At 46.9% G+C, this 27,472-nt stretch overlaps 1 protein-coding gene across 1 annotated transcript in view; it reads left to right on the top strand.

Annotated features, from left to right (window-relative positions):
- The window catches only part of LOC110962323 (C-Jun-amino-terminal kinase-interacting protein 4-like), an 83,927-nt gene extending 76,003 nt beyond the window's left edge, over positions 1-7,924 (top strand). The window contains exon 29 of the mRNA XM_051939017.1: positions 7,809-7,924. Coding sequence (XP_051794977.1) covers positions 7,809-7,909 — 101 coding nt within the window. The 3' untranslated portion in view covers positions 7,910-7,924. The remainder of the gene's footprint in view (positions 1-7,808) is intronic.
- Positions 7,925-27,472: the final 19,548 nt, after the last annotated feature.

The following is a 27,472-nucleotide window of genomic DNA, read 5'->3' as shown; positions in this document are numbered from 1 at the left end:
AACTGGGCAGAAATAGCCTTACACATATTCTATTGGTTTGTTAAATTGAAGGATAGGCTGATTTCCAACAGATTACAGGTCTCTTTCCGGTATTATCCCTGGTAGAGCGTGTTGTCAGCGACAAGCGTTGGAAAGAGAAAACTGATTGTTCTGCTTTGTTCTCTCATTGTGACTTCAATAAATAAGAAGTTTGTTGTTGCGTTGCCCAGACGGCTTGCCATTCGCGGTGAGCGGGCGTGTGTTCTGATTGTCCCTTGTGCGTTCGCACACACTGAGGGACGCCATATAACCAGTTTTCCTCAGGTGAGGTCTCTTTATGTTGAGAGCCTGGCTGCCTGAGTAGTGTGGTGAGGTTACTCAGGACATTAACTGTGAGTTACTAATAACATTCTTTGTTTTGCAGTCGGTATTTACACATTATATTGTGTTTTTTTGATTTATTCTGGTGCCCCTGTTAACAGTGGGTTCTCAGTTGGTAAAGTCCAGGAAAGTAAGGATACCCGACTGTTCGCAGTACGGTGTGTTTTACGTTTGGTCATTTTGGTGGGCTAAAGGACAATGGCGTCACAGTGGTGTAGATTTTGCCAGGTGACCATGGACCCTCGCGATGGCCACAGGGAGTGCCCCCATTGTTGAGGGGTGGCTCACCTGGTGGAAGACATTGAAAAGCCGTGCCCGGCTGCGTCAGAGCTCCCTCTGGAGGAGCACACACGCAGGGCAAGGGTGGTGGAGGAGGCTGCACGCAATAAAATGACTCGCCCTCCCCCAGCCGCGTCTAAGGATAATGGGCAGAGCGCGAAGCGGAACAGGGGCCATAAGCGGGACCGTAGCCCTGATCACTATCAGGGACGGGGCCCTGGACAGCCTGTTCGCAGGAGATGGTCCAACCTGGAACATCTGGATCAGTCGGGGGAGACTCAATTGAAGATCCTGGCCGCTATTTGGAGTCTGTCAGATAGGCTGACTAGGATTGCGGCCCGGCAGCTAGCTACTGGCCCAGCCTCAGTGTCACGGGAGCCGAGTGTGGCCTCTTAGGGTGACCTGCTGCCATATCAGGAAGAACGGCAGGGTTCACCAGACGTCCTCTCCCTGTATGCACACAGTTCCTTTTGTGGGAGTGTGAGCCCGTCCAGAGGACCCTTAGATGAGGAGGAGCTGAACTCCTCACTGGGGGGCAGGGGATCAGATCTGGGGTGTACTCCAGACACTGAGTCCTCAGTGCAGGACGTCATGGCAAAAATACAGAGCGCAGCCAAAATTGTCAGACTTTCAGTGCCAGTGGAGGCTCCGAGTTCAGTGGAGGGTGTGTGGGCTGGCATCTCTTAGCCCCAGCCATCACTTTCCATTCCAGCAGCTGCAGATTACACCCACAGGTGGTGGCGCTGCTATGGTCCCGGTTCGGCAGAGCTCAAATCGATCTTTTTGCATCGGCAGAGACTGCCCACTGCAAACACTGGTTCTCCCTGGAGCTTCGAGGGGCTCCCCTGGCACTAGATGCTCTGTCACACGAGTGGCCGATAGGCTTATTGTGTGCTTTTCCCCCATTTCCTCTGATCCCCCATGTCCTCCACAGGGTGACTGTAGGACACTGCAGGGTTCTGCTGATAGCTCCCAGGTGGCCTGGGAGGCTGTGGTTTTTGGCTGTCCTCCGTCTAATCCATGGTCAGCCATGGCCCCTGCCAGTCAGAGCAGACCTGCTATCCCTGGCAGACGGCCAGATCTGGCACCCCAGACCGGCAACACTGCAGTTGTGGGCATGGCCGCTCTGCAGCCCCAGTCTGAGGAGCTAGACGATGCAGTATTGCAGACAATATGCAGCGCTAGAGCTCTCTCAGCTCTCCACCTGTTCAGTGCGTCTTGTACTGCACTTCCTTCAGTCTCTTTTGGATTCTGGGAAGGCGTCTAGCACGGTAAGGTTGTATTCAGTGGCGATCTCTGCTTACCATGAGCCAGTTGAGGGTGTCTCAGTAGGGAGACATCCTTTGGTCTCACAGTTTGTTAAGGGGGCGTACCGTCTTGGGATCTCTCCTTAGTCTTGAGATCGCTGACTCGGGCCCCTTATGAGCCTATGGATCAAGCAGAGTTGAAATCCCTGTCACATAAGACCTTGTTTCTGTTGGTGATTTGCTCTGCCAAGAGGGTTGGCGAGCTGCATGCCCTGTCCACCAGTGAGCGGTGTATAAGGTGGAAGGCGGGTGACTCGGGGGTGTCACTGTGGCCCAATCCTACATTCCTGCCTAAGGTGGTAAGTCCACAGACAGTGAACCAGGTTATCGAGATCAGTGCATTTTATCCAGACCCGACTTTGGAGGAGGGGGACTTGGCCCTGCATACTTTATATCCAGTGAGGGCTTTGAGGGCCTACCTGGCACACACCCACTCCCTGAGGCACTCTCATTCACAGCTGTTTGTTATGGGAGCAATAAAATGGGGGCTGCTGTATCTAAACAGCGCTTGTCACACTGGTTGGTTGACACTATATCAGGCATATGAGAAGGAGGGTCTTCCTATACTTGGTAATCTGGTGGCGCACTCTGTGAGGAGTATGGCAACCTCCTGGGCCACCCTGAAGGGTGTGCCTATGGCAGAAATTTGGGCTGCGGCATCCTGGACCTGCCCATGTACGTTTGCTCGGTTTTACAGAGTCAACGTGGCGACGCCAGCTCCTTTGGGTGTGGCTGTGCTTTCTGCTGTGAGACGGAGCCGGGATGGGGTGGAGTCCTCAGTTATGAGTCATCCAAGGTGAAGACCGTGGTGACGGTCTGAGTGAGGTCGAAATAGATCGTAAGTTATGCCTATAACTATGGATCTATGAGACCGAACGATGACGTCACCATTCTCTTGTCGTTCAGAACAGGCTGAGGTGCTCCAGGCAGGAGGAGGAGGCGATGACCCCGGAACCTCTTATAGACTGTGAGGCACGCCTCCTGAGGTCAGTCATATGACATTGTTGACATAAGGTCTCGAGGATAGGTAGTAGGATGGCATCATTCAAGGTGAAGACCGTGGTGACGGTCATCGTTCGGTCTCATAGATCCATAGTTATAGGCATAACTTGCGATATACTGCATAAAAATAAAGGCATCTTTCTTAACAGTTTTTTTCTCCGGTGAAGTTGTATCAAGATGGAAGTCAAAAGAGTTGAGATATCTGCTCTCCTTCATGCTGGCCACAAGTCTGACAGAGCCAAGCAGCTGAACATCAGCCGGATGACCGTCCACAGAGTCGCGGAGAGGCTCAAGAATGGTGACGATCTTTCAGTGATCTTTCAAGAATGGTGAAGACCTGAAAGCTCTTCACCATTCTTTAGCCTCTCCGCAACTCTGTGGACGGTCATCCGGCTGATGTTCAGCACAAAGGAGAGCAGATATCTCAACTCTTTTGACTTCCATCTTAATACAACTTCACCGGAGAAAAAAATTAGTATTAAGGACACCTGCCTATAAGGTAGAACTTTCAGTTTATTTAATGGAATTTTTCACTCTGACATGTAAACGTCTCTAAAGATCACGAAACCGAGTGTAACAGAAGTTTTGCAAAGCCCGGTATACTCATTTAGTATGTACAGCCATGGCCATAAGTTTGGACACAAGTACCATGACGCTTGTGAATCTTAGAAAATACCACAAAATTGTCACTTACAATATAAATACCAGTCATAGCCATCAACCAAGTAGTATGTAGTACGTTAGTATGCCATTTCGGACATAGCTTCGGTGTCCTCTTCTGTCCACACGTACCGCGCCATGTTTACTTCGAGAGAACTGGTCATGTGACCAGGTACGTCACGTGCGGTGATGTATATTTGTGGAAAAAGTGTTTCCATTGCGCTTTTGCGATATTTTTCAATATTGAAACGTCTGAAAAACCACCTCATGAGAGCGTGAAAACTTTTTTGCGATATTTTAGTCCTTTTTCGAAATTCAGGTGTTTCCATTACCAGTTTTTTATTGCGCTATTTACATTTTGCGCTTATCAAAGGGTAATGGAAACACAGCTAATGATACAGAAATCTTTTAACAAATCTGTGGATCCAGAGTAAATGTCGCATCACTGCCAAAATCTAATCAGTTGGTCCTTGTGTCATTTCTGACTTTCCCTGAAAATTTCATCCAAATCCATTGGTCTGTTTTTGAGTAATGTTACTAACAGACAGACAAGCAAACATACAGGCAGACCAACATACACCAATCGTCACATAACTCGGCGTTCCTTGGTGGACCTATGATGCCAGTTAACTGATAGACTCATCGATGAGCTGCACAGTAAGCAGCAAATGTTTTTTAATGAAAAATTTGAGAGTACCATACAGTCAATGTGAAGGTCCTCAAACATATTTTGTTGTTATATAACTTGTTTGAAACACGGAGCAAAATCCAGCTTGTGGAAAGTTTAATTTTCTGTCTTATTTTGTTGACATTAATTAAACTAACGTCTGGCTGCTCATTTTCCTTATGCTCTGCTTATCTTGGTGGCTTAAGATCATTTCTGTAATGAGTGTCAAACTTCCCTCAGCTCTATAGACTGCTGCATTCTTGAATTTTATTTTGCTTGGTGGTCCATTTTCATTTCTTTGAGTCTTTTGTGCTACTATAGTCAGTGTACTTTGACGTGGAACACTCCTCATTCCCGATCACATCATCTCGGACAGCCTACACACTTTTCCTTACCAACACTTGGTGGCGCCCTCCCCCTACACTGCGTGTTTCCTCAGTGACTTTATTGGAAGGACAGCAGCACCCCTCCCCTGCCTGTGATTGGTCCACCACTGTTCTATTCAAGGCCTTAGAATCAGCTCGTTGAATGAGGCAGAACTGGTGCTTAGCAGGCTGAGAGACAGATAGAGAGGCTTTAATCTCTGCCCAAGCTCTTAGGAGAAAGCCTGGCTGTCATGGACCACAGTCATGATAGTGGAGTAGGAGGTTAAGTAATACATATACCGTACAGAGGATTTTCTCTTTTTTTTCTTTTCTTTTTTTTCTTACTGTCAGCTCAGCCTTGACTATAAGAAACTTAGAATACAGACAGAACACAAACAAAACTGCTGGTCATGACCTTCAGACAGACGGCATCAAAAGACACCAACTCCTGGAAGATGTAACCTGAAATGAAGTGTCTGACATTTCAGGATTTAAGCCTGTTCTGATAAAGAGTTAGATGAGAAGACTGATAATGCTGGAGGAATATAGTGGAGCGTGGGCACACTGAAATACAGCTTCTGAAACTCATTCATTCATTGGACTGTGAGGAGCCGAGAGTTCGATGCTAAATGGCTAACATGACAAAAAGCAATCATCATTACAATTCATGGCCAAACTCGGCAATTATCAAGACAGAAAAACTACAGAGAGGAGATTAACATGTAACAGCCCCAGTTCACACAAAAAATGACTGAAAAGTGAAGTCAGCAATTCTAATCCAGTACACTTCAGTGTATATATGAAATGAATCCTGTGTGTTCACACATTCGGGCTGATCTACACAACGCTATTCCAGCATATGCACGTGCAAGTTCATGCACAAAACAGAAGGGGAGGGAGGTGAGGGAAGGGGGGCGAGAGGGGCAGTAAATCTGACACGTTAACTGCAGAATGGTGATAAAGGAAAAACCTGAACACCTGACCTCAACAGTGAGAGATCTGGTGGGTATGTTGTACTGTTGGGAGTGATTTTGCTGCCATTGTTTGGGCCCACTTGTCCCCTTAGAGGTAATATTCACGACAAATCAATACAAAATTGCTTTGAGTGATCACCTTTAACCTGTGATGAAACAATTCTGTCCTTATGCCTGTGCTCTCTTCCAGGATAACACTGTCTCCATTCATAGGACACCAGGGGTCACTGAATGGTTTGATGAAAATAATGTGAATTAAAGTCAGCAGATCTCAACCCAATTGAACACCTTGGGGAGATATTGGACCGGCATGTTAGACAGTCCTTTCTCTCAAATAGAGTTATAGAGACTTCAATGCTAAAGTACATTGGATGTGTTCTGATGGCACATGGTGGCCTCACTATGACGCTGTCTGTTGGTTTTGCCTTTAATTTGTCACTATTCTGTATTTTCATATGCAAACTAGCTAAATATAAACTTCTTTTTAGAGAATTGAATAATTTCTCCAAAAATGTAATGATACAGACAAAAAAATGCAGCACAGTGAGGCAAGAAGTGTGCCCTTGCTCTCTCCTTGAAGCCACCGTGATGCCAACCATTGTTTTGGAGATGACTATTTTGACGCTTTGAGTTTTGAATTTTCGGCATTGCCTCCTTGTTTTTTTTAGACTAAAAAAGAGAAGTGAGGGACAAATTTGACTGAGGACACTACACACACTCACAGGGGTGCGATTTGTGAAGCCCCAAATAATGTACTCTGCCGATTTTACTCTAAATAGTTTGGAAAAATGAATATCATACTGTATAGGAGGAGACTGGAACTAATAATCAAAACTATAGCCATATTGGGAAAATGTTTACTGAGATAACAGATAGAGTGACAAGGTGAGTCATTTTCACATACACTTCTTTACAATCTGACTTCTTTTTGCAACCAGAGGAGTCGCCCCCTGCTGGCCGTGTGCAAGAATGCAGGTTTAAGTCATTTATGCATTGAGTTTACTTTTCATGGCCAGGTGCTACATCCATTTTTTATTTGCAGCCTAATGCTAAACATAGTGGAGCAGCAGGGCAAGGATAGAAATTCAGCAAATTCTTAACTACCACTAATTAGCACTGACTAATAAATCTAGACCAATGAATATGTAGGAGCTACCTGTCAGTGTACAGATCATTTACATAAAATCCTAACAATTATAAAAAGCAACATCCCCTATGTGTGGTAAAAGCTCAGTATTCAGGATATGTGTTGTGCTGTGAAGTTCTGGATTTGGGACTCAAAATTATGGCTGCTTCTCCCTCTGATGTATATTCCTTTGCTGCAGTTTGTAGCTTAAAATGTTCTGTTGGCTCACACACACTAGATGCTGCCACCTTGATGTTTCCCACAGGCTGCGGAGCATATTCTTTGATTTTTGTCAGTACGATGATGCAGTTGAACATTGTTTTTTGTCGATCTTTAATAATGTGTTAATGTCTAATATATTTTGTTGCCATTCATAGATGCTGTGGATTTGCTGTGGATTTTACACATTGTTCTACTGGATTACACAGATGGGCTGAGCTCAGCTATTCTGTGTTTTACTGATAGGATGATAAGAACATTATTTTATCGCTAAAAAAGTCATATCATTGTCTTCTACTCCCAGAATAAAACCTGCCATACTTTTGAGATTAAGCTGACAAAAAGATAGAATTCAGGTTTGTAGCTACTGCTGAGAACATGCAGTTCCTGCTTTTTTAGAAAACTTATACGCTTTAAATTTGCCGTGCAGTTGTGCAGATTCTGAATAAAGGTCACGACCATTTACACCAGTCTTGCTACCATGATAAAGATCCTTTTTCTCCCAGTTCACTTAATCTAACTGTACTATTTTACAGCACATTCTATAGTTATGTAAGACAGCCAGATGGTGGCTCCAGGGTTGCATGGGGAGTGTTATCCAGGTCCCACACAGCCGTGACCTCTGGGTCTTCCTGTAGTAACTGCTGTCCTGGATGCTGCAGGTCAATTGACCCACTAATACCCTGCAAATGTCTGTTTACAGCAACACAGAGCTGCTCGGAGGTAAAACCCTGCCAAGAACATGCTGTAAAATGAGAATTAAAGTGTGTGTGTGTGTGTGTGTGTGTGTGTGTGTGTGTGTGTGTGTGTGTGTGTGTGTGTGTGTGTGGTCTTTTATATATTTCACAGAAGATCACATGGGTGTAATGAGGTGGATGCTGACTTTGCTGAATGCCACATTTTCACCACAAGAAGGCAAACGCACGAGGTATAAAATCGCTGCTCGTTGAAAATCCCCCATTCCTCAAGACAGATTTGCTGTTGTGCATCTATCAGCGCGAATCATGAGTAGCTCACAAATGCACACACACACGCTCCAGAGGCAAGACACAACACACACCTTTGAGTGTGTGTCTTTACGCGGCCTGTCGCCTGCATTGCATGTCACAGCCCCCTCTGCTCTGTCATCTCAGCTGGCTTGACACACTCTTCCCTGGTGCAGAGTAAACACCCAGCTGGAGTCGCCTCCAACACAAGCACATGCACGCACACACGCACAGAGCATCTATTTCTGTCCTCTCAATGTTTCTCATCACTCTTTTCACCCTCTGCTCTCCCCCCTCTCTTGCTCTTTCTCTTCTCCTGACATGATGTGAGGACTTTGTTCTCATGATAATCATCTCAGTCCCCGGTGGATTTTTCCTTCATCTTTGTGTGTGTGAATCTCAGATCACTTAAAAGTGAGTTGGCAGCTTATATGAAGCCATCAAGAGTCATTAAACTCCAACACACACCTTTGTTGTGCCCTCATTAACCTCTAATACTAAACAAATAGATTTTTTCATAATTATATCGAAGTGTGCTGCCTGCTCACCAGGTCCAGTCACCCCAACACTTTAATGTGCTTCATCAGGGCTACACACACCACAAGAACATAATTGAATCCACACATCCGGTGCATACAAATACACAGACACTGATTATACACTCTCATTTCTCTTTCACCAGCCGAGAGCCTGAGGCAAAGACAAAGGAGAGAATCTCTCAAGCGCTTTGTGTTTCATTTTTCAAATCTTCTTTTCTGGAATGACATTTTGCAGCATTTACTTTGGTGTAGGCTTTGAACCTTAGCTGCTGGAGTTCTTTATTGTCTTCATACAACCTGTTAGGCAGCACTGTATAACAGCAGTGATGATCCACCGTCACTGATCGTCTGTAGTAATGTTTTTCATAGCACCTTAAGTTTAATAGAAATGGTTTAACCTGCATTACTGTAGTCAGTGGAAAACTGTAATTACACTACCATGTTGTTGCATCAGCTTTTATTGCAAAGATCTGTTGCTGTCACTGTAACTGTGTTAAAGGTGGAGTCAGCGTTACTGATCCTATACACTAATCAATTTCAGCGAATATCCCCTCACGGTTCAGTAGCTGCTCTGTGTGTTCTGGTATTTGCACACACCCTGCTTCTGGAAACATGCCTCTGTTTTAACATCTAGTAGTAGATGTCACAGAGATGTATGCAATTTAGTTTTCATCATTTAAAATAATACCTGAAGGTATTTCAAAAGTCATTATGACTAGTCCCAGTTGTTGTACATGATGTTGTCCATGCAAAGCATTTGTACAGCGTTAGCAGAAGTGATGGCAGTTACTGTAGTGGATAAGAGCTCACCAGCTAGGAGTTTTTGGACAATGAAAGCTTCGTTCATTGGAGAAATGTGGTTGAAAATCCTCAGGCTGCTCTGACATGATGGCATAATGGTTTGTTATATGTGGTTATAGTTGCAATGTCATCGTATGTATGAAAAGTACAACAGATATCTGCAAAGTGATGTTGCCAAGTCAAAACTCTAAGTCAAGATATCAGTAATTCCATTTTGACTACTAATAATTACTGTGCCAAAGAACGATGGAGTTATGTGATGATCGGCGAACCCTGTAGAAAGTTGGCCACCTCTTGGCACTATGTGCCTCAGCATCCGCTGACCCCACTTTGTCAGTCTACATGGCCTACCACTTGGTGGCTGAGTTGCTGTCGTTCTCACACACTTCCACTTTCTTATAATACAGCTGACATTTGACTGTGGAATATTTAGGAATGAGGAAATGTCATCACTGGATTTGTTGCACAGGTGTTATCCTATCACAGTTCCACGCTGGAATTTACTGAACTCCTGAGAGCGACCCATTCTTTCACATATATTTGTAAAAGCAGTCTGCATGCCTAGGTGCTTGATTTGATACACCTGTGGCCATGGAAGTGATTGGAACACCTGATTCTGATTCTTTGGATGGGTGAGTGAATACTTTTGGCAATAGTGTATATGTAACTGGAGTTACAATCAGTCATTACTGAGCTCCAGATATCTGCCATTTGCATTGCGGAAGCTGAATTGTAGATGTCTGTAATGAAAATTCCCATACACGGGAATAGTAAAAGTGACCTGTTTGTCCTGGCAGACTGACAGTGCGGATATCTGAAAGCTCTCTGAGTAGGAAGAATTGAATTATGGATATCTGCAGTACATATCCAGTCTAGCTATGAAAATTAAATATAGCTTGCCATAAACCTGTCCTGTGCATGAGCATAAATATGCACAGGACCTTTTCAAGAGAGAAGGTAGATGTGGTTATGCTAAACATCTACTGTATTTTCCGCACCATAAGGCGCATCGGATTAATTCAATTTCAATTCAATTTTATTTATATAGCGTCAATTACAGTCAAATCGTCTCAAGACGCTTTACAGAACCCATATGCCTGACCCCCAGAGCAAGCCCAAAGGCGACAGTGGCAAGGAAAAACACCCTTTTAACAGGGAAGAAACCTCGAGCAGAACCCGGCTCTAAATAGGGGGGACCCATCTGCCTGCTGGCCGGGCGGGTTGAGAAGGACAGAAGAGGGCAAGGGGGAGGGATGGGAGAAGAAGGAGGGGTGAGAAAGCAAGGAAAACACAACACACATTTGAATACATGCATGACAGGATACGTGACACAGACAAAGTATAAGCTAACATTGAAAACTGACTCATAATTTACTCTTATGATGTACGGCTCTGACATTAAACATACTCCATATATAGCTAGCAGTAAAATTGAAACAGTATGTAAGTTAGCATAACAGTATATTGAAGGCGATGCAGAGTTGACTGGTGGAAAAAGGGAGTTGGAAGCAGAGGGCTGGTGGAAGGTCAGTAGCAGCATCCCACAGTGGACATGGTGGAGACTGGACCAGCTGGTGGAACATCGACCGCAGATCTGAAGCATCCAGCTCTGGGACCAGGGACACTCGGAGAAATAGCACAGGGGGAAACAGAGTGGATTATAAGGCGCAGTCTCGATTACCGGTTTATTTCTGAACTTAAGCAATATACACTACTCAAAAAAATTAAAGGAACACTTTTTAATCTAAGTATTGCATCAAATCAGTCAAGCATGTGGGATACTGATCTGGCCAAGTAAGTAACAGAGGTAGTTTTCAGTCAGTTTCAGCTGCTTTGGTGTTCATGAAATTAATAACAGATGCATCAGAGGGGTCACAATGAGACAACCCCCTAAAAAGGAATGAGTTTACAGGTGAAGGCCACTGACATTTTTTCCTTCCTAATGTTTTCTGACTGTTTTTCACTAGTTTTGCATTTGGCTAGGGTAAGTGTCACTTCTGGTGGCATGAGGCGATACCTGGACCCTACAGAGGTTCCACAGACAGTCCAACTCCTCCAGGATGGCACATCAATTCGTGCCATTGCCAGAAGGTTTGCTGTGTCTCCCAGCACATTCTTAAGCGCATGGAGGAGATTCCAGGAGACAGGCAGTTAGTCTGGGAGAGCTTGACAGGGCTGTCGAAGGTCCTCAACTGATCAGCAGGACAGGTATCTGTTCCTTTGTGCAAGGAGGAACAGGATGAGCACTGCAATAGCTCTACAAAATGAGCTCCAGCAGACCACTGGTGTGAATGTCTCTGATCAAACAATCAGAAAGAGATTTAATGAGAGTGGTCTGAGGTCCCAGCGTCCTCTAGATCCCGCTGTGCTCGCTGACTGGCACCGTGGAGCTCGGCTGGCATTTGCCATAGAACACAGGAATTTGCAAGTCCACCACTGGTGCCCTGTGCTTTTCACAGATGAGAGCAGGTTCACCCTGAGCACGTGACAGACATGAAAGGGTCTGGAGAAGCTGTGGAGAATGTTATGCTGCCTGTAACATTGTTCAGCATGACCGGTTTGGTGGTGGGTCAGTGATGGTGTGGGGAGGCATATCCATGGAGGGACGCACAGACCTCTACAGGCTGGACAATGGCATTCTGACTGCCATTAGGTATCAGGATGAAATCCTTTAACCCACTGTCAGACCCTTCATTGGTGCAGTGGTCCTGGATTCTTTCTGGTGCACGACAATGGCCAGTCTTATGTGGTAAGAGAACTCATGCAGTTCCTGGAGAATGAAGGAACTGATACCATTAGCTGGCCCCCATGCTCACCTGACCTGAATCCAATAAAGCACCTTTGGAACATTATGTTTTGTTCCATCCAACACCATCAGGTTGCTCCTCAGACTGTCCAGGAGCTCAGTGATGCCCTGGTCCAGTTCTGGGAGGAGATACCCCAGGACACCATCTGTCGTCTCATTCAGAGCTTGTCCCGGCATCGTCAGTCATGCATACAAGCACATGGAGGCCATACAAACTACTGAATACCATTTTGAGCTGCTGCTAAGGAATTTCAGCAAGATGGACTAGCCTGCCACATCACTTTTTCACTTTGATTTTGGGTGTCTTGAATTTAGCCCTCCTGGGGGGTTGATAATTTTCATTTCCATCAATGTGTCCCTTTTCATTCCTAACACATTATCCAGTCCATATCAATGTAAATATCCAGCTAGTTTTTTCTCCACATTTGAAATACGATATGCTTTCAAAGTGTTCCTTTAATTTTTTTGAGCAGTGTATAAGGCGCACCATAGTATTGGGCGCATGTTAAAACAAGGAAATGGAAGCAAAACAGTGAGTTTGGTTGAACTTTATTCCACTACGTATTTAAAAATACACTCACATTATTTTTTGATCAATCTTTTGTCACAAATCCATCAAAGTCCTCATCTTCTGTATCTGAATTGAACAGCTGGGCAATTTCGACATCAAACATGCCAGGTTCCCTCTCGTCATTGTTGGAGTCAGTCTCATTGCTGGGTGGCTGTTCAGCAATGATGCCAGCTTTTGCGAAAGCTCGGACAATAGTCAGTACTGTACGTAGCTTTAGGTAATGTTCTCTAATAGGTTTATCGCTGCCAGCATGTGTAGTGTATGTATTACGTCCCTATGTCGGCGGGAAATGGTCCGACAGTCAGATTTTGGAACTCAGTGCACACATAAGATGCACCAGGTTAAAAGGCGCACTGTCGATTTTTGAGAAAATTAAATGCTTTTAAGTGCGCCTTATAGTGTGGAAAATACAGTATATACACTGACTCACTGACTCCACCTTTACAATTGTTATTTACAAAGATGCTTTCAGTTATTATTTATTTGATCTTTGTTTTACCAGGCAAAAATGTTTGAGAACCAATTCTCATTTGCAAACATGATCTGGCCAAAAGGCGCTAGCAGGAATAAATACACGTGTAAACCACAGACACAAACATACATGAGGTGTAGGAAAGTGTGTGACAGATATGTATGTATGCATGTAAGTAAGATCCGAGGAGCAACAGTCAACCATAATCTTTTGGAGTTTATGTCAGGGCCTCCTCCTCATCCCTGTTCCTACCTGGCATCCCATAACCTTTTTCCCACCTTTCACTCCTCCTCCTCCTCCTCATCTTCCTCAGTCTCGCTTTCTCACCTAGCTACAGGATTCCTAAAGAATGGTCTTGAAGGTCTGCACGGCGCCTTTGGCTGCCACGATCTTTGCAATGCTGGACTCCTCTCAACTCTGAGTTAGTCAAAAAAATTAATGAAGAGCAGGAGTAAAGTTGAGGTGAACCAAGCAAATATCTCTTGGTCATGGACCATCTGGTGATTGTACCCACCTGACACTCAGCTTTAAGCAATAATTCAGTCTAAACAAGTCAGTTCTATAAGTGTTCACCTCAGTTGTTTACAGGTGTTGCTTTAGAGACCAAAGTTATTTTGTGTTTCAGCCTGTAAACATGTTTATTTCTGCTGTAAAATTGGACATTTTGTCATGGGGTATGTGAAGATTGACTCACTTTTTGAGCAAGCCTCATGTGGTCATTTGAGGTACTGTAGTTTCTGACACTTCCCTTTGGATGAAGCCAGCAGTTTCTCCTTGCTCCTAATCAGTGTTCAAGGCAAAGCCAACCAACTGCAAGCTTTAATTTCGCAGTGAAATCAAGCTACTCATCCAGCTCTGGGCAAGAAACCACATCCATGTTTCTAGATAGGGAGACTATTGTTTTAGTAGCACAAAAATGCAATTCACAATGGTGTAAAACTGTAAAACAGAGAGCAGGCAATAAATTGTGGAATTTCATTTAAAAATGAATAAATTTCCCATACTGGCAAACTTATATTGTTGTCTATATCCCCAGGTCCTCACAGCTGCTGACCACGAAGGTCTTGAGTTGTAAATGTTAATAAGTTGTCAATAAATGGATTCTGGTCCGAATGGCCTGCAGCTCTTTTCCACATGATAAATAGTCAAACTGTAATGGAAGATTATTTCTGGTGAATTAAAGAGCTACACAGAAAGAACTGTAACTAAAAGATACATTTTTGTAAATTAAATATGAGGATCAATAAAGAATCTAGGAAACTAAACTACTCTGCTAACCACAAGCATGAGGACTGTGTTGCATTAAGTAAAATGTTATTCAGAAGAGAATTTAAAATCCTCACCTTGAATGACCACGTTATCATTACTTACAGACCTTAATGTACCATATTTTCCCAACAGAGCACTTCATTCTCAGACTGCAGATTTGCTCATGTATATGGCACTCAGTGGTGAAAGAAGTATTCAGATCTTTTACTCAACCAAAAGCAGCACAACCACAACACCTACCCTGCCTTACCCTACCTAAAAAATGTTCTCAGAAAATACAGGAAAATACTGTAACACAACAATAGTAATATTTAAAATCCTAGTAACTACATTGAATTACAAATTATCAAGACAACCCAGTCTTGCTCCTGCGTTGGGGCTGGTGTCCCATCCCGTTGCGTGGAGCCGACCAGAAGAACCAGGTTTTTCCAGTACAGGCGATCTTGTCCCAGCAGGTCTGCATCCTTCATGGCAACTCCGTGTAGTCGGAGGTCGTCCGCAATGATGTCAAGCCATCGAGTGCAGGGCATGCCTCGTGGTCGTCTCTAGCCTGCCGCCTTTGGGTCAAACTTCAAAATGGTTCTTGTCGGGTGGTCAGGGGGAAGACGGAGAACATGGCTGAACCAGCGGATGCGACGTTGTGCAGCCAGGCAGGAGGCTCTGGGCTGGTTTGTGCGGGCTCTGAGCGCTTCGTTGGATATTTGCTGTGGCCACCTAATGTTCTCGGTGGTTCTGAGAGCCCTGCTATCACAGCCATCTATTCTTGCGGCCAAGGTCTTATTTAAGGGCCATGTTTCGGAGCCATATAGCAGAATGGAGAGTACGGCGGAGTTGTAGATTTGGAGCTTCGTCTTGCGTGAGATGGCTTGGTGCCACCAGAGTGGTTTCCAGAGAGACTGCAGCGCAGAGGCTGCCAGAGCTCTCCGGCGGAGAATCTCTGGTTTAAGATCCCTGTTATCTGTCACTGTGGATCCCAGATACACAAAGTTCTTCACAGGCTCTACGGTGTCGTTACCAAGCAAGATAGGAGGTGGGTCTGGTCCCTCACCAACATGCATGAACTTGATCTTAGTCCAGCTCACATGGAGACCAAGCTTTTCTGCCTCTTCACTGTATACACTCAGGGAGTCCCTCAGCCGACTGTAGGAGGTGCTGAGCAGGATGGTATCATCGGCGTACTCCAGATCAGTCAGTTGGTAGTTGCCAAAGGACACTCCGGGTACTCGCTCACAGACCTTGCGCATCAGATGGTCAATGATGCAGTTCAACAGGTCCGGAGCGGCTACGCAGCCCTGGCGAACACCACTGGAGATGGAAAACCAGTCGGAGTCTCGGCCATTAACACGGACACAACTCTGTGCATTGCTGTAGAGCAGCTTGAAGAGGGTGGTGATCTTCGGAGGTGCGCCGAGGGCTTGTAGGATACTCCACAGTGATAAGTGGTGGACTGTATGGAATGGAGCCTTGAGGTCTAAGAATCCAACGTAGAGATGGTGGTCTCTCCGGAATTCATAGACCTTCTCTATGAGAAGACGTACGGCGGAGATGTGATCTGATGTGGAGCGGTTGGGCATGAAGCCAGCCTGCTGAGGATGGCGGCTACTTCTGAGGGCTGGGAGAGCACGGGTCAGCAAGATCTTGGTGAAGAGCTTGCCGGGGATGGAGAGTAGTGTGATGCCTCTGTGGTTCCCACAGACGAGTTTTTTTGCGCTTCCAGAAGGGCAAGATGACCCCTCTGGTCCAGTCGCTAGGGAGCCGCTCCATTTCCCACACCTTGTTAAAGATGTGGGTCAGCCACTCGACAGTGGCATCCCTGCCCGACTTTAACATCTCGGCAGTTATGGAGCAAATGCCGGGGGCTTTCCTGTTGTTCAGTTTTTTCAGAGCGGCTCTGATCTCCTCGGGTGTTATGGGGTCCGTGTTACAGGTGTGGTTGGGGGCTGTATCTGCGGTAGCTGGAACGATGGAGGGAGCCAGGGTAGATAACTGTAATCTTTATCATCCTGCTTACCAAACAAGTATTTATGTTTTTGTGTTTTTTGTTTTTTTGTTTGTTTTGTTTTTTTTTGGGGGGGGGGGGTGTTGTTGTTATTTTTGTGTGTGTGTGATTTTTTTGGGTTGTGGAATCACAGCTGCCAGAATTTATTTCATTTTTATTTTTTTCAAACTGTAGACAAAAGTATGGAAGCCTGTTTCTGCCACGTCACTTGCTATCTCATATTTATCACTTACTATCTTATAATTATGACTTAGTATCTCATAATTATGACTTTCTTACTCATAATCAATTATGACTTACTATCTCATAATTATAAGATAGTAAGTCAAGTGGCAGAAACGGGCTTCCATATAAAGCATGTAGGTATTATCATTAAAATATAAATGAACTGTAAATGTATTTATTACACAACTTAATGGGCTGTAGATGTTCTACATGCAGTGAATTATTATTACAGATGCATTAATATGCAAGCTGCATTCAAGTATTTAAGGTGATCACAGAGCTGATCTTGTTACACCCCTCTGGCTGCAGCGAGCCGGTTCATCAGCCGAATGACTTACGGCTGTGTGGAGCAACACAGCCAGAGCAAATCACCAATCAGTGCGGCATTTAAGCCTGACTCTCGGCACAGTCCGACGCTGCATTATTGACTCACACTCGCCGCCACGCCATGCTCCCTGCTACCTGCTCCACGCCGTTTGCCGTCTCTTAGACATCACCCCCTGGACTCCGCTTCTCTCCTGGATCGTAACGCTACGTCCCCGCACCTCGGAACCCGTTGCTTCCCCCTGGATAACCTTGCCAGCTCCCGGTCATCATCTCACTCCCCGCCTGCTCTGCCTACTCAGCCTTTCCCGTCCTCCATAACCCGGACTTTCAGTAAGCCACCTTCCCCTCATTCTCGGTTTTATGTTTAGTTTAATCTCGGCCTTCGGGTCCGTCCTTTGTTTAGTTCCGTCCTGTTTAATAGTTTTACCTTGGCCGTCTGGTCCTCCCTTAGTTGGTTTAATTCAGTTTAGTTTCTTTTCCCCCCGCTCTCTCCCCTCCTGCTTGTTTAAAGATGAGTCTTGTGTTGTCTGTTTTCTTTTATTAAGTCCTTATTAATTCACCCTTCCGCCTACGTCTGCTGCATGGGTTCTAACCGCCCGGTTCATGACAGAATTATGAAGCGACTCAAGAACCCAGCAGCGTTCCCTCTCCTGTAGACCTGTCCGCGTCCCCTGTAAGCCCCATGAAAATTTTCCTTGAAGCCCATGAGACATTCACCTATTTCAGGGGTCTTTATTCCCGGGAGGACCTGTGGAGGAATGCGACCGGGCAGACAACCAAAGACGAAGAAGTGTTGGAGGGGTGCAGAAGGGCTGCGAAGAAGCCGTGGTTAGCTCCACACATTCCTCGCGACCTTCAGCGATTTCTGAATACCCCCCTGACCAACCTGCCCGGTCCCCTGCAACATCCCTCCAACAGCCCACCTGTTCCTGGGTCCCCGCCGGCCGCTGAGCCTGCCGCCATAAAGGCTGACCGCCGTAAATGTGGCTCCCGAAAACAATGTAGTCCCCATACTCCTGTCCCTGAGGAGCTCTGCGCCACCTCACCTGCGGTGCTGGAGGGGCCCTGTGCCACCTCGCCCGCAGTGTCAGAGGGGCCTGATGTCACCTCACCTTGTGAGCGGGTTGACGCTGCCACTATTTCCAAGCAGGTCAACACCGTCTCGTTTCCCGCTGAGGAGAGGCCCCGTGCTGCCTCACTCCCTGCCGAGGAGAGGCCCCATGCCGTCTCCCTCTCTCCTGTTCCTGTGGGGGTCAGCGCCCCGACTCCTCTCCATATGGGGGTCATCGCCTTGTCTTCAGTTCATCGGGGTCCCGTTGCCCCGTCTTCTGTTCCTGTGGGGCCCATAGCCCCGTCTTCTGTTCCTGTGGGGCGCATCGCCCCGTTCTCGGTTCCTGTGGGGACCATTGCCCCGTCTCCGGTCCATGTGGGCCCTACAGCGTCGAAGCTTCCAAGTTTCCCCGCAGGTTTTAAGGAGCTAAGAGCCCTTTCCGTAGCCACAAAGGAGCTTGAGGCTCGTATCATGGCTCTGACGGAGCCAAAGACTCTCGCTGCAGTGTCCGAGGAGTTTAAGGCTCTCACTGCAGCGTCTGTGGGGCTAAAGGCTCTCGCTGCAGCATTGAAGGAGCTAGAGGCTCCCGCTGCAGCGCCTGAGGAGCTAAGGGCTCCCGCTGCAGCGCTGAAGGAGCCACAGGCTTCCCCCGCGGCTCCGAGGGAGCAACAGGCTCCCCCCGCGGCTCTGAAAGAGCTAAGGGCTCCTGCTGCAGCTCTGGAGGAGCGACGGGCTCCCCCTGCAGTGTTAAGAGAGCAAGAAGCTCTCCATACAGCGTCAAAGGATCAAGAAGCTCCCGCTGCAGCCTTAGGGAGGCGTTCCGCCCCCTCTGCAGCTTTAAAGAGGTTTCCGCCTCTCCTGCAGTCCTGAAGGGGCAGAATGCCTCCCCCGAGTCCTTGAAGAGGCAGAATGCCTCCCCGGCGGCCTTGAAGTGGTTTAACGCCTCCTCGGCAGCCTTGAGGAGGCATATTGCCTCCCCCGTGTCCTTGTCGAAGCAATCCGCCTCCTCCGTGTCCTTGATGAGGCGAAACGCCTCCTCGGCAGCCTTGAAGACACATATTGCCTCCTCCGTGTCCTTGTCGAGGCGTTCCGCCTCTCCGGCACCCTTAGAGAAGCCAAGAGCTTCCCCCACGGCACATAAGGAGCCAAAGGCTCCGTCTGCAGCCTTAAGGAGGCGTCCCGCCTCTGCTGCAGCCTTAAGGAGGCGTCCCGCCTCCTCCATGTCTTTGTCGAGGCGTCCTGCCTCCTCCGTGTCTTTGTTGAGGTGTCCCGCCTCCTCCGTGTCTTTGTCGAGGCGTCCCGCCTCCTCCGTGTCTTTGTCGAGGCGTCCCGCCTTCCTCCCGGCCTCGGTGAGGCGCCCCGCCTCCCCTGAGCCCTTGAAGAGGCGTAGCGCCTCCACGGCAGCCTCAAGGTGGCATAGTTCCTCCTCGGCCACCTTGATGAGACGTAGCATCTCCCCCTTAACCCTGAAGAGGCATACCGCCTCCCCTGAACCCTTGAAGGGGTGTAGTTTCTCCTCGGCAGCTGCGGGGGAGCATAGCTCCTCCCCGGCAGCCTTGAGGAGGCATAGCACTTCTCCCCAACACCAGCTGAAACCTTGTGCCACTTTAACATCAAGTGGTCCTCCTGCAGTGGCCACTTTAACACCCTGTGGTTTCCCTACAGGAGTGGTCTCCCTTGTTCTGTCCCAGTACTTTTTTGTCCCTCCTGTCCTTTCAGTTCCTTTTGTCCCTTCAGGCCTTTCAGTCCCTTCAGTCCAGTCCAGTCCAGCTAGTTATCCCTGTCCTGTTCAGTCCAGCCAGTTGTTCAGTCCGGTCCAACCCAGCCCAGCTAGTTATCCCCGTCCAGCCCAGTCCAGCCAGTTATTCAGTGTAGTCCAGTTCAGTCCAGCTAGTTTCCCAGTGCAGCTACACACGTGGACAAAATTGTTGGTACCCCTCAGTTAAAGAAGGAAAAACCCACAATTCTCACTGAAATCACTTGAAACTCACAAAAGTAACAATAAATAAAAATTTATTGAAAATTAAATAATCAAAAACAGCCATTACTTTTGAATTGTTGATTAACATAATTATTAAAAAACAAACAAACTAATGAAACAGGCCTGGACAAAATGATGGTACCTCTATAAAAGATTGAAAACTATTTGACCAGAGTGACATGATTAACTCAGGTGTGTCATTTAATTGACATCACAGGTGTTTCCAAACTCATAATCAGTCAGTCTGCCTATTTAAAGGGAGACAAGTAGTCACCCTGCTGTTTGGTGAAAAGGTGTGTACCACACTGAACATGGACAACAGAAAGCGAAGGAGAGAATTGTCCCAGGACATCCGAAAAAAAATATAGACAAACATCTTAAAGGTAAAGGCTATAAGACCATCTCTAAACAGCTTGAAGTTCCTGTGACAACAGTGGCTCATATTATTCAGAAGTTCAAGACCCACGGGACAGTAGCCAACCTCCCTGGACGTGGCCGCAAGAGGAAAATTGATGACAAATTGAAGAGACGGATCGTTGGAATTGTATCCAAAGAGCCCAGAGCAACCTCCAAAGAAATTAAAGGTGAACTCCAAGGCCAAGGTACATCAGTGTCAGATCGCACCATTCGTCGTTGTTTGAGCCAAAGTGGACTTCATGGGAGACGACCAAGGAGGACACCACTGCTGAAAAAAACTCATAAAAAAGCGAGACTGGAATTTGCAAAAATGCATGTTGACAAGCCACAAAGCTTCTGGGAGAATGTCCTTTGGACAGATGAGACCAAACTGGAGCTTTTTGGTAAGGCACATCAACTCTATGTTCATAGACTCAAAAACCAAGCATACGAAGAAAAGAACACTGTCCCTACGGTGAAACATGGAGGAGGCTCAGTAATGTTTTGGGGCTGCTTTGCTGCATCTGGCACAGGGTGTCTTGAAAGTGTGCAAGGTACGATGAAATCTGAAGACTATCAAGGCATTCTGGAGAGAAATGTGCTGCCTAGTGTCAGAAAGCTTGGTCTCAGTTGCAGGTCATGGGTCTTCCAACAGGACAACGATCCAAAACACACAGCCAAAAACACCCAAGAATGGCTGAGAGAAAAGCGTTGGACTATTCTAAAGTGGCCTTCTATGAGCCCAGATCTGAATCCCATTGAACATATGTGGAAGGAGCTGAAACATGCCATTTGGAGAAGACACCCATCAAACCTGAGACAACTGGAGCTGTTTGCTCATGAGGAGTGGGCCAAAATACCTGTTGACAGCTGCAGAACGCTCATTGACAAATACAGAAATAGTTTAATTGCAGTGATTGCCTCAAAAGGTTGTGCAACAAAATATTAAGTTATGGGTACCATCATTTTTGTCCAGCCCTATTTCATTAGTTTGTTTTTTTAAATAATTATGTTAATCAACAATTCAAAAGTGATGGCTGATTTTGATTATTTAATTTTCAATAAATTTTTATTTATTGTTACTTTTGTGAGTTTCAAGTGATTTCAGTGAGAATTGTGGGTTTTTCCTTCTTTAACTGAGGGGTACCAACAATTTTGTCCACGTGTGTAACTATCCAGTCCGGTTCTTGCCCAAACCAGTCACCAGTCCAGGCCCCCACTCTGCTCCCGGAGGGGCCCTCAACCCTGGTTCCAGTTCCGGCCCCGGAGCGGTTGCCACTTCCAGTTCCATCCCTGGAGGGTCCGCCGGTTCCGGCTCCAGCCCTGGAGGAGTCCCCGGCTCTGCCCCAGGAGGGGCCTCCGCCGCCGGTTCCAGTTCTGCCCCCGGAGGGGCCCTCGGCTCCAGATCTGGCCCCGAAGGGGCCACCGGCCCATCCCCCAGAGGGGTCCCACCGTCACCGGTTTCCAGTCTGGCCACCGGCCCGACCCCCAGAGGGGTCCCACCGTCGCCGGGTTCCAGTCTGGGCCCCGGAGGATCCTCGTCGGTCCAGCTGTTGGTTTCCAGTTCGGTCCCCGGAGGGGCCCCATCGATCCAGCTGCCGGTTCCCAGTCTGGCCCCTGGAAGGGTCCCGCGATCTAGCCGCCGGTTCCAGTTCTGCCCCCGGAGGGGCCTCCGTTTCCAACCTCGCCCCTGGAGGGGCCTCTGGTTCCAGCCCTGCCCCTGGAGGGGGCTCCGGCTCCGCCCCTGGAGGGGGCTCCGGCTCTGCCCCAGGAGGGGCCTCCGCCACCGGTTCCAGTTCTGCCCCCGGAGGGGCGGCCGGTTCCAGTTCTGCCCCCGGAGGGGCCCTCGGCTCCAGATCTGGCCCCAAAGAGGCCACCAGCCCATCCCCCAGAGGGGTCTCACCGTCACCGGTTTCCAGTCTGGGCCCCGGAGGGTCCTCGTTGGTCCAGCTGTTGGTTTCCAGTCTGGCCCCTGGAAGGGTCCCGCGATCTAGCTGCCGGTTCCCAGTCCGGCCCCCAGAGGGGACCCGTCGATCTAGCTGCTGGTTCCCAGTCCGGCCCCCAGAGGGGTCCCATCGATCTAGCTGCTGGTTCCCAGACCGGCCCCCGGAGGAGCCTCGTCAATCCTGCTGCCGGTTCCCAGCCCGGCCCCCAGAGGGGTCCCGCCGGTCCTACTGCCGGTTCCCAGCCTGGCCTCCAGAAGGTTCCCGTCGGGCCTGCTGCCGGTTCCCAGCCTGGCCCCCGGAGGGGTCCCGCCGGTCCACCTGCTGGCTCCCAGCCCGGCCCCCGGAGGGGTCCCGCCGGTCCTGCTGCCGGTTCCCAGCCTGGCCTCCGGAGGGTTCCCGCCGGTCCTGCTGCCGGTTCCCAGCCCAGCCTCCAGAAGGTTCCCGCCGGTCCTGCTGCCGGTTCCCAGCCCGGCCTCCAGAGGGTTCCTGTCGGGCCACCTGCCGGTTCCCAGCCTGGCTGCCGGAGGACCTCCGTTGGCCTGGCTCTCTGCTCCTGGTCCAGCCCCAGCCTGCCCTGCACCCAGGCCATTCTCCGGAGCGGTCCCGTTGACCTGTCCGACTCCAGTCTGCCCAGCCCCTGAACCGTCTTCCAATGCTGTCCCCCCCCCCCACCCGGTCCCAACCCGCCCATCCCTCGGGCTGCCCCTGGTGCGGTCCCCTCCTGCGGAATCCCTGCCGGTCGTGCAGTCATCAGCTGGCACCCCAACCAGTCCTATAACACACCAGGAGGCGCACCTTATAGGGGGGGGGGGTACTGTCACACCCCTCTGGCTGCAGCGAGCCGGTTCATCAGCCGAATGACTTACGGCTGTGTGGAGCAACACAGCCGGAGCAAATCATCAATCAGTGCGGCATTTAAGCCTGACTCTCGGCACAGTCCGACGCTGCATTATTGACTCACACTCGCCGCCACGCCATGCTCCCTGCTACCTGCTCCACGCCGTTTGCTGTCTCTTAGACATCACCCCCGGGACTCCGCTTCTCTCCTGGATCGTAACGCTACGTCCCCGCACCTCGGACCCCGTTGCTTCCCCCTGGATAACCTTGCCAGCTCCCGGTCATCATCTCACTCCCCGCCTGCTCTGCCTACTCAGCCTTTCCCGTCCTCCATAACCCGCACTTTCAGTAAGCCACCTTCCACTCATTCTCGTTGGTTTTATGTTTAGTTTAATCTTAGCCTTCGGGTCCGTCCTTTGTTTAGTTCCGTCCTGTTTAATAGTTTTACCTTGGCCGTCTGGTCCTACCTTAGTTGGTTTAATTCAGTTTAGTGTCTTTTCCCCCCGCTCTCTCCCCTCCTGCTTGTTTAAAGATGAATCTTGTGTTATCTGCTTTCTTTTATTAAATCCTTATTAATTCACCCTTCCGCCTACGTCTGCTGCATGGGTTCTAACCGCCCGGTTCGTGACAGATCTAACACATATTATATACTGTCAGGTGGCTTCATTTACTCTATACTAATTATTTAAAATCATTCATCATATCATGTTCGGTTTGTTGGCTGTCAAATAAATGCAGTGAAATTGAACAGAAAATACCATTAATTGACTTTTTGAAATTCAGTAATCCACAAGTACCTTAGAATTGGACGTAGTACAGTAATTGAGTTTGTTTCAGACCACTGATGCCACTGTTGCATATCTTTATCTCAGTATCTTCTGTTTTTGTTTCATCCTCTCACTGTCTGTACAAATCTGCTGGTATCTCTAACTCTGGAACCGCATGTTTCTGCTCTGTGGTTTACTGGCATCATCAGCCCTCTCATGGTTTGTTGTTTCTCACTTTTCATCTTCTCTCTCTCCGATCTCCTGTCACCTGAACCAGTCAAGGCAGATGATTGCCCTCCTTGAGCCTGGTTCTACCCACGCTTTCTTCCTGTTAAAGGGGAGTTTTTCCTCCCCACAGGCGTTTGCTCAATGGGAAGTTACTGGGTTCCTCTGTACGATACTGCAAGGTCTTGACCTTATCATGTTAAATTCCCAGAGATGACATAGTATGTGATTGGGCCCTATGTATATAAAACTGAAGCAAACTGGATTGAACTATAAGGACTGATGCACATTGCTGTTTGTCTGTATTATATATTAACTGCAAAGCAGCATATATAATGAGCATGAATGTTACACTGGTCAATATATGGATGTTTTTGATCACAGACTAAATGAACAGCATCAATACATTCATGTTAAGTCGATGACATCTAGCGGATAACAGCTGAGATTTACCAAGAAATGCACCTAATTATGGATAAGGTGATGGATAAACAATGAAAAAAAAGTTCACTGTTCCAGCATGTAAAAGAAAGGCCATTAAAGATGTGAACAGATCATGTGTAGTGATAAAAGATGAGTAGAAAGAGTAGGGACCTTCCTCTAGAAATAATGAGGCATTAGCTGAAAATTATGGGGGAAAAAATTGGCTAGTGCTCAGATCTGATAACATGCCAGAAAAGAAGGGAAGAATTAAGAAAGATATTATTAATCGCATTAGAAGGGATGAAGGGGGAACAATTAAATCAAGATTAATGTCACCTGGCATTTTTTTTTTTTTGACAAATGAGGCAAGTATGCTAAAAAGCTGAATAATTACAGATTTAATAGCAATCACAGCTGCGGATATTTTTTTTACACATCACCTGTGTAAATAATAGAACATGTTGTACGATCATGTTTAACTGAAGATATTAAGGATATTCTGTTGACCCCCAATGTACAAGCTGACTTCATTATTTCCTCAGAAACCAGCCATGAGACAATTAAAAATAATTAGCAGCAGTTTTGGCTACTTATTAAGTAATTTTTTCTAAAATTTAAAAATAAAATTTTCAAAAACGCCCTGACAGCAGCTTCTCAGAAAAGAATATTTGATGGTTTTCCCAGGTTTCTATGATAGTGAAGTCATCCTCTGCTGCTCAAAACCAGAATCTAGATCTTGTAACTTGCACATTAGAAAATAATGACAGGAATTTTTGACATTTAGGACTAAGCTGATTATTAAAGAATATAAATGTCAGAGATAGACATAGTAAAAATAATGGTTGGTTGCAGCCTCAATGAACCTCCATAGTGGAATATAAAAATATGCCCCACAGAAAAACTGAAAAATCAGTTTGATTAAACACAACTGTACAAAAAATGCACTTATTATGAAAGACCCAGAAGGTAGGTTTTAGGGAGATGTATTTAATGAAATACAGTGTTCATAACTATACTAACTATGCACCTGAATATAAGAGTCATTCTGCTCTTGTTTTGCTAGAATGAGCTCTTTATAACCGCAGACAGACTCAGAGTCCTCCTCTACAGAGTCAGCCATGTTACACCCCCATGTTTCTACAGCAGCCCAGAAAAGTCAAATCGAGCATTTTCATCAGAGATGGCCTTTTGCATTTTTAGCAGACACTACGGGTTCTCCTACACATTTGAAGTGGAGGCCGAGGTAAAGGGTTACAATCATCGGAAAGTCATATCATTTCCGATGGATAAAATCTTGAAAAAAATCATGGCAGAAATCATGGCACCATAGAATGTGGCAATTTAATATAGATGTACTCACAAGCAAAATGACTTTGCACTGAGCACAGGCATGTGTTATACATGTGTTCATTATGTACAGATACTGGATCCCGTGGCCTGAATATGTAGCAGGTGGTGGGAATTGATGGGACTTGGAACCACCTCTACAATTTGATTAATTGTTCCTTGTATTATTTCTCACGGATAAGTCCCAATAAGTCTGCAACAGTGGATTTGTAGTAGGATCGCAATCTTGTGATCATCAGCAGATAGATGATGTAGTGTTCATTTGTTGTCATAGTTACATTGACGCCATGCCGCTATCACGCAATGATGCAGAAATCTTTAACAGATCTATGGATCCAGACTATCAGCTGCATCACGGCCAAAATCTAATCAGTCGGTCCTTGTGACATTTCTGACCTTCCCTATAATTTCATCCAAATCCATCAGTCTGTTTTTAAGTAATGTTGCTAACACACAGACGGACAGACAGACCAACAGATGGACAGACAAACAGATAGACAAATGTACGCCGATCATCACATAACTCTGGTTATTTAATGCTCGGAGTAATTAGCCTTTCAGAAATAATTGTACCTTTGCTTATGTCATGTGACAACTTGGCATAACAATGTCAGAGAAGGAGAAGGGGGAGGAGCAGCTGAAAGTGCTCTCCCAATCTCAACATGGTGACGTGACACACATAGAAAACCTATTTTTAATCTTTTCTGAATGCAAGACAACCAGCATTGTTGACAACATTGTGTGTTTAAATTTTCGTTTCTGGTGGCCCGCCGCTGGCACTGCCTTCCCTGTAGGCAGCTTTTCAATGCTGGAACTTGGGACAGACGTAAAATAGTGTGAATATTTATAAGAACGCAATCAGCCCTGTTAGCCTTTCTGTTTCCAATGCTGTGAAGGATCCATCAGTCTCAACTATGACTTTAACTCTGAGTGCAGAGTACAACAACAAATAGCAGTTACCGAATATAGCTGCAGTTCTGTGAGCCTACAGGAAATAGAACAGCGGAGGTTCTGTTGTCAGTGGTGACGTTGGAGTTCATCACAATGTCTTCAGCCATTGAAGACATTGAGGAGAGCATTGAGCTGAGCCCCACACAGCAGTTTTTCAGGACTCCTTGAGTAGGATAATTTTTCTCCCCCTGAAATAGGTCCTACAGGAGCCTCAGAACAGCCCACAACTGCCTGTAGTGGGGAAGCAGCCACAAGATGAGCAGGTTGTGAATGTGTATCTCAACCAAGTAATGGCAAGATTTTATAACTACAATCACCTAATTTGGCCCAGTGACTATCTTATCATATGCAGGTATTGTGTACTCTGAACCTCCAAAAACGAGCTGAGATGTTGTTTGACTTTATTGAGCAGATAGAAGTCACCAGTTACTGCTTCACTGATCTCAGCCATGTAGCTGCTTTGTTATACACAGGGCTTTTAGCTCACTAATATTCTCATCACATATTTGTTTACCATCCTTTGCTTTCATGATGCTGTTTTTGCCAGAAAATGAACCTGGTCACTGCTAGTGACTTAGCTTAGCTTAGCTTGGC

The sequence above is a fragment of the Acanthochromis polyacanthus genome, chromosome 19, assembly GCF_021347895.1.
Source record: "Acanthochromis polyacanthus isolate Apoly-LR-REF ecotype Palm Island chromosome 19, KAUST_Apoly_ChrSc, whole genome shotgun sequence".
Classification (NCBI taxonomy): Eukaryota; Metazoa; Chordata; class Actinopteri; family Pomacentridae; genus Acanthochromis; species Acanthochromis polyacanthus.
The sequence above is the reverse complement of the archived record's forward strand: the minus strand, read 5'-3'. Positions and strand labels throughout refer to the sequence as shown.